This window comes from Eurypyga helias, unplaced genomic scaffold (assembly GCF_000690775.1).
Source record: "Eurypyga helias isolate BGI_N326 unplaced genomic scaffold, ASM69077v1 scaffold11761, whole genome shotgun sequence".
Lineage (NCBI taxonomy): Eukaryota > Metazoa > Chordata > Aves > Eurypygiformes > Eurypygidae > Eurypyga > Eurypyga helias.
Window position 1 is genome coordinate 1741 of NW_010232768.1, and position 7627 is coordinate 9367.

Consider the following 7627-nt stretch of genomic DNA (forward strand, 5'->3'; position numbering starts at 1 on the left):
TAACCTGCGATACGAGCTCTCCCTGTTACTGCTTGGAGTGTGGCCTTTAACAGGGCCCTGACATGTACTTGTCTGCTGGGCTGTAACTAAAGAGCTATTTGTAGCACTATTTATTCCAGCGTTGTAAGCAAGAGCCTGTGTGTTGCTCATTCTCATGGAACACCGGGTTCAGGATGCTTTTCCTCCCATTCCCACCCAGCCCTCCTCCTACCGCCCTCCCCACTCCCACCTCTCCCTCTTCCCCTTAAGAGAGTGCCAAACATGAAATGACAGTGACCAATGTTGACTTAAATGTGGATGTTTAATAATGAAAAAAGTGTGTCAGTTCCAGCGGTAGTTACAAATGGCAGTAAGTATATCGTGTGGCAGCCCTGGAATAATTTTACATCCATCATTCCTTCCTGATGCCTCGCTGGCTGCCTGATGGATGGGGAGAGCAGAGTTAACTCTTAAGAAGCTGCTGTGATCTGCTGAGCTGAAATGAATTCTGTCCCTGCTCTCCCCTTGGGGAGGAGGGGGATATTAAGAATCTCAAACCCGCAGATCCTGCTGTCTGTGAGAAATAAAACACTGGAGCTCACTTTACTAAAGGCATAAGGAGGAGCTGGTTTAACACACGGGATTTAAATTTCTCTTGCAGTAGAGAATTTCACTTCAATAACATTTTTTTTTTCTTCCCCTAATGGTTAAATTTGAACCAGAAAGTCAAGAAAAACCTGGAGGAGAGAATAGCAGGGAGAAGAAAAGAGAAGGGTTGGTAAAACTGAGTCTGACCCTGTGCTCGCTGCAGATACTGACAGTCCGTGGCTCAGACTAGAGTGGATAAGTTGTAATGATTGAAACTGGGAAGGACGGGACCTGGCACAAGCTGGGTTTCCCAAACAGGAGAAACCCACTGGAAATAAGTCCAGAGGTGCAGCACTAACATCATAAACCAAATCACTTTGTAAGAGTTGAAACCTGCCCATTTTCATAATCTCAGTAGTATTTTACTGGAAAAATACTTTAGCATTCCCGGTGACTAGCAGAGGCTGTATTACCCACAGACATTACACACACACACATTTATCCCTGCAAGTTCAGCAGACTGCTAATATATATGTCCTGTAATTTGCAGCTCACTCTATTCCTCATTGGCCTGTAAAACACTAGGAAAGATGATCAGTGTAATATTTTTGTTCTCTTCTCGCAGCGTGAGGAGAAATCCTTCTGTTTGGAATAATTATTATACAATGTGGGGACCGGGGAGTACCTTGCAGACGATGGACTGTTACGGTCCCACAGCACAGAAGTTAGCATATTATCCTAACAACTGTATGTCCCCTTCTTACTACCCTTTTCCCTACCCGCTTCCTAATTTTACCTTACCTAGGTTCTTTGCCAACAGAAATTCTTGTGTGCGGGTTGCAGTCCTCTTTGTTAATGCTACCAACACAGAGCAGACAGTTTTCAAAAAGCATGACAAGAAGACGAGCAGGTATTATGTCATCACCCATCCATCACCCTGTATGTCAGCCTTTCAATAATTCCAATCAGCAGGCTCAACAGGATCATCCGTGTTTAGGGAGCCCTCTGTTCAGCATGTATCCATTGTCATTTCTCCTGAAACTTTTCTCAAATTTAATTAAAAACACATGTCAAGTTTGCACACTGCAAAGATCAAAATTGTTTTGGCCCAGCGCTGGTAACTAAGCATTAAACATTTTGATTTGCTTCAGCTAAAGGTTTATTCCTTTTTCTTTCCCCCCACCCCCTTTTTTTTTTTCTTTTCTTGCCATTTGCTTTGTGGCGCTTCTGTATATTTATATTTACAGCCTCTGCATTTAATGGCCACATGCCTTATTTTCACAGATGGCCAGTGGAAGACTTCCCCTCCCCCTTTTCTCTTAGTAAAGCCTGCCTTTGGTTTTGCTACTCTTGTCACAGTGCCACTACTCTCTGTTAGCAAGTGCCTACGCATGGGAGGGAGAGATTCTGCAATGAGGATATTTTTTTATTCCCCCAAGGACTTTAGCTGTTTATTTTAAAACACCTTTTTTTTTTTTTTTTTCCCCCCTGATTGACCATCATCTATTAAATGCTCAGATACATTTTTTTCAAAGAAAAATTGTGTATGTGTCTTTAGCACATCGTTATGGCAGGGATGCATGGGCAGGGTTAACTAATAAAAAATAAAGGGGAGGGACAATTTCTGCCCACGGATGTGTACGTGAAACTCCCACTGAAGTCAAGGAGAACATCAGGCAAAGAGGCAAGGGAAGAACCCTGGATCCTTGCGGCTGTTGAAGTCAGAATGGGAATTTAAGTCTTCGTTAAGACTTAGGGGCAGAGATTGGAAACATTTACAGGCTAGCGTGGATCAGGGAGGACTGCAGCTGTTTATGCCTTAGTGGAAATTTTATTAAGCCCAATAAAGATAGATCAACTTCCTCCTCAAAAAAAAAAAAACCTATACAATTGGTTTGGTGTTCTTGTTATGTCTTTTGAGCTTTTTGAGTCTTTGGGTTTAAGTCCTAAGCTGTGCCCTACAGCCACAAGAGCTAATTGCTTCCTGAGTTTTTATTATTATTTTTACATCATCACATGCCTCCATTAGCTAAGGCTTTCCGCACATTGACGGCTCCAGCGTCGGGGAGATACCTCTCTTCAGTGTGGTAGGGGCTGGGCCTGATTCTTCTGTGACTTGTGTCTGCTTAGTCTCCTGGGGGATCAGCCTGTCCTGTTCTGCCCACCCCAGTACACAGGTGTTCACTTAGCTGCGTTGCAAGCAGCTGCTAGTACGTTTTGGGGGTGCAGAACCTCACTTCTAAGTGCATTGATGCTGATGCTGGGCAGTAGACAAGCCCAGCCTTACTGCATGACTGGGCAAATGTGGTTTCTTTCTTAGGAGATAGCCTAGATAGCATGTCAGATTCTTCATTAGGCCTGGAAGAAAGGTACAGCAGCGTTCGTAATTTTAATACCTTCTAGGGAAAACCAGAATAGTCCATATGTCTGTAATGCTACTGCACAGTTGAGTCACCCATTGTTCAATCAACAATTGCCAGGAAAGCAGAGACTGCCTTCTTGCTTTCTCTTTACGTGCATGTAGACCTTCTTTCCCAGGATATCCCACGTGAGTTGTGACTTTCCTCGTTTCGTTTTTGCTGTATCATCTCTCTTCCTCAGTTAACTCTTCCTTGCCTTGCCGATCAGTTGTAGCCGCTCTTTCTGACTTGCTGTGAAATCCTTCATTAAAATTTACGTGGCAGATTCCATCCAGAGATCTCAAAGCCTTTCACCATGATGGGAAAACATCGCTATCTCCATCCTGCTTAGCTGGAGAAACTGAGGTGCAGTGACTGAACAATTCATGATGGCCCAGAAAGCTGTCTAGATGAGAAGCTGGGTCATGTGTCTCTAAACTTGTTTGCAGCGAGCAGATTACAGCTGGATCTGGTTGAGGTCGATGCCTGTGTCCCCACTGTAAAAACCTTCATAGAAAGGAAGCAGTGGCTCATCATTCTACTTTGCTTTTTGCTTTCCTTTGTATTTCTTCTTCAGAGTAAAGGGCTGGGCCAGTCCTACCTGTGTTTTCACTTAAAATTCCTGATTTACACTATCTCTCAGAGCTAATAACCAAGGAAAAAGAGGACCTTAGTCTCCTCATTTCCTGTAGAATTGCTGCTTCCCATCAGTTTCTTTCCAAGTGAAATAATGTATTTTACTGAGTAAGTCATTCTTTCTCTAATAAAGATTTAAAATATTTATCTTAGGGACCTGACTCATGTCAGGTTATTGAGGATTTTCCTCTTTTGATGTCATTGGACTCTGTCTTGTGTTCAGTGCTTTGAAAGGTACTGACTGACCTGAGAGCACCTAGAAACCAAAGACGTACGTCCACAAAGTACAGCAAAGAAAATGACTATACAAATTGCAACAAATTCCCCCTGTGACTGGGTGTCTGCTCCTGTGAGGAGAGTAGTTAAATGTCTGGGCCTACTTGATCCATCTGATTTTTTGCTGTAACACCTCATGGAGCACCTCTCTACCGAGTCCATATAGCACTTTGTATGGGTTACAAATCAGATGCAACGATTTCCAGGCAGTATTGAACCAATCTGGATTTGAATACCTACCATAAACCAAAAGATGTGGTTCCTTTGCTAAGTGATATAGCCCCAATTAAGACTGAATGTAGTAAGTCTGAAAGGAGTGCCATAAAATCAGGAAGAGCCATAAATAAAGAATGTTATTTTATTTTCTTGCTTCGAATGCTGATTTTAGGTTCTGTGGGTGGATTATTCCATGAAAAAGAAAGACTTCGGATAAGCAAGCCTGAAAGAGCTGAAGGGGGGGGTGAATGCATTGTTTCTTCATACTCAAGTTCGATGCAACAACAACAACAACAAAAAATTTCCAAATGATAAATTGCTGTGACATTATAAATAATCTTTCATCTTCTTTGGTGGTCCACAGAGTTTATATAATTGGAAGGCTAAAACCCTTCTTTGTTGTTTCTTCCCTTTTCATTAGAACAGTAGAAGACTATAAAATTGTGCAGCCAGAAGGGTTTTAACAATTACTGAGTCAACATTTGAAAGTCTCACTCTACTTTATCATTTCATGCATGTGCTTTTTATGAGTTTTACAGCCCTGCAAGCGTTACTTAAACAAGGTCCATTGTAGGGGTGGATTTGTAACTGCTCTTTTTTTTAATTTTGCTTTCCCTTGTAACGTGTGCCATCAGCAAGAGTCACAATTCCACACTCACAAAGGAGTTATAAGCTTGAGGTTATAATTTTTAAATAAGATTCAGGAGTGCGAGTTTCGGTTCCTAAAACTGCCAGTCTTACTAAGGAACCTTTGGCAAGTCACTTAGTATGTGACTCGGTTTCCCATCTGGTAATCAGAGTGAATAATACTGCCTTTCTTTGTGAAATTCCATGGCTAAATTCACTGATGAGTGCAAAGCACTTGGGCCGTATGATCTGTTACGCAGAAAAACCTAAATCTAAATAGAAGATCCCTCAGAAAAGAGCCAGAAATTCTCTTCCAATGGCTTAGGGGTAACATGATCTGGACTGTAACGTGGTTTGGACTGAGACATAGTGTGCACAGTACCTGCTTTGAAGGATCATGGCATTAACATGCAGGAGTAGAGCCTGGACTGCAAATAATTCATCATGTGCAAACTTCTGGGCACACCAGTGGTTCCTCTAAGTTCTTCCAGCTCTGTGTCTTCCGTAATGCCTCCCTACCTCATGTTTTCCACGTTTGGAAAGACTGTGGATGAAGATTTTATAACACAAGATATTCTGGTGTTTATTATTGCAAGGGGCAGGGGAACTGCACAGAAAGATTACTTTTGCAAAATCCTCACTCATGTCAGATGTAGGGTAAGAATCTTCACCTTTTTGGAGAGCTGAGGAAAATACCGTAACGTTGAATGGATAACACCTGGCACCACCAGTATGTCTGATAATTAAAGATGGTTTTCTGTTGTAATCAGAAGTGAACTTTCACTGCGGGATCACAGGCTAGCAGCTGATCTGCCTAGTACTTCGAGATTTGGTGCATATTGACCAACGTAAATGTCTGAGCAGTTGATATTTAGTGGGGCCTGCTTAGAAAAGACTTCTGCCTCAGCACCACGAACCACATTAGGTGGTGTCACAGGCTCTGCTCAGCAAGCTAAGATAAAAATGAGCGTATTAAAACTCAGTCTGTTTGAAAATAACCACCTCTGGAGTTCAGATGTGGGAATTTTTCCCACAGAGGAGCATGGTAAAAAGCTGGACAAACTGCACTTGGAGAGGGAGGAGGGAAATGGGACACTAAAAAGGACAATAACAGGCAACCATCTGTTTCTTTTTACGTATTGATACTGAAGGGAACAAAGGTAGCAGGCACTCTGTCCATCAGTGTATTCGTAATTCCTGGGGGCAAGAACTGATGAGCAAGTTTCTCCTTGCAGTCCATATGTAACTGTGTTTGGCTCTCCTCAGCTACCCTACCAACGCATTTTTTTCGCCTGGCCTTTCAGTTCACTTGGAGTAAGAAAACCAGGAACGTGAAAAGATCTGCCTGAACACTCCTCTGGTGTTCTGCGCTGGCTGTATCTCTGCAGGCATCAAACCAAGAGGAAAAACACTCCTACCCGGAGAAATGGGGGTAGGGTCAGGGGAGTAGAAAAGTGAAGAGTGGACTGCTTCAGTAAAACGGCTAACCTTGAATTATGCAATCGTAAAAACAGCTCTTGCCAAAATACAATTCAAACGGAGTTCAGAGAACTGTCAGTGTTTGCCAAATACCCCAGCCAAAAGGATGTCTCAAAGAGGGGGAGGAGAGTTCCGTTGCCATATGCCCAGCATCCACAGTATTCTGGAAGAACTGTGGAGCCTTTCAGGAGTTGAGGCGTGCGTGTGGTTTCAGGTGCACCCCGAGCGTTGGTACCGCGATCCAGCACCAGGCGGGAGCAGCGAGGTCAGAGGGCAGTAAGCAAGTCTATCGGAATGTCTTTATTTCTCAAACCTTCCAAGGTTTTGCTTCATGTTTGTAGTGGGAGGAGTTCTGGCAAACATTATCAGGCTGTTCTACATATGTTTTGACTCTTCTTGTTTTATGTTTCTTCTATGCAAGAGACTGCAACCAAGTTCTTGTCATTTTTAGATCAATGTTTTGTTAAACTATGACAGCTATCCATGACAAAGAGCCAAGTAACTTTTGCAGCTGACCACAAAACTGAGTCTGACTTGTGGTGCTTAGTCATTTTTTATATATATTTTTTTCATCTTGACACATTCCATGTGTGTATGTGTTTTTCATTGTTCTTTCAAATATAATTAGAACATTGCTAGGAGCTGGGATACAAATCAGTCTTCTCCAGCAGATTACTTTCTTTCATTAATAAAGTTTTAGAAATTTCTCATCACGTTATGGCTGTTGATGAAACCTCTCTGGTAATATTTTAAAAAATTGGGCTATTGTGGGTTTGATTGCTCTCTACGGGAGTATTTTCTCTGGTTTGCCCATTACAGTTTTAAATGATCCGGATAACAGAGCTCTCACTGCCCCTACGGAGAGTCTTTCCTACAGTACAATAGAAATCACCATTATGATAGTTTTGCCCAACCTCTGCTGAAGTTCTTCATGGGAGAAAGATGTTTATAAGATGTCTTTCAACCTTCTGGGGCCTGATCCAAGATTCAGAAATTTAGAAGAATAGGATCCGTTCCTCATCAGCAAGAGGCGTTTCTTCTGCAAGAGCAGAAGCATTCCTTACCATTGGTTTCTGTGCTTTATGCTGTCTGATTTTTAGCCAGTCTAACAGGCAAGACTCTGCAGCCCTTCCCTAGCTCTGGAGCACCCTTCCCTGTTCCTCCAGGCCAGTATTGTTTCTAGGCTTCAATTGATGCCACTGGTGCATTGCTCATAGGATGAACATCATTCTTTACCTTTGAGGTGTGGGGCAAATCCGAAACGAAGGGATTGTGTTCTTGTAGCTTTAAGAACCTGAAAGCATGTATGATTTTGTCAGCTGAAGTCTCTTCCCCATTTCTTTCTTTGCCCAGCAAGAAAACTGGATGTAGATCTTGATGTAACAATAAAATACGTTTAAGGCGTAGTCCAGCATAGCATGCAGGAA

The 7627-nt window shown here is 42.5% G+C and overlaps 1 protein-coding gene across 1 annotated transcript in view; it reads left to right on the forward strand.

Annotated features, from left to right (window-relative positions):
- Window positions 1–6414: 6414 nt before the first annotated feature.
- LOC104516981 (transcription factor SOX-5-like) overlaps window positions 6415–7627 on the forward strand; it is a gene marked incomplete at its 5' end in the record, with an annotated part of 16135 nt that continues 14922 nt past the window's right edge. The window contains 1 exon segment of the mRNA XM_010161505.1: window positions 6415–6521. Within this exon segment, the coding sequence (XP_010159807.1) occupies window positions 6415–6521 (107 nt within the window).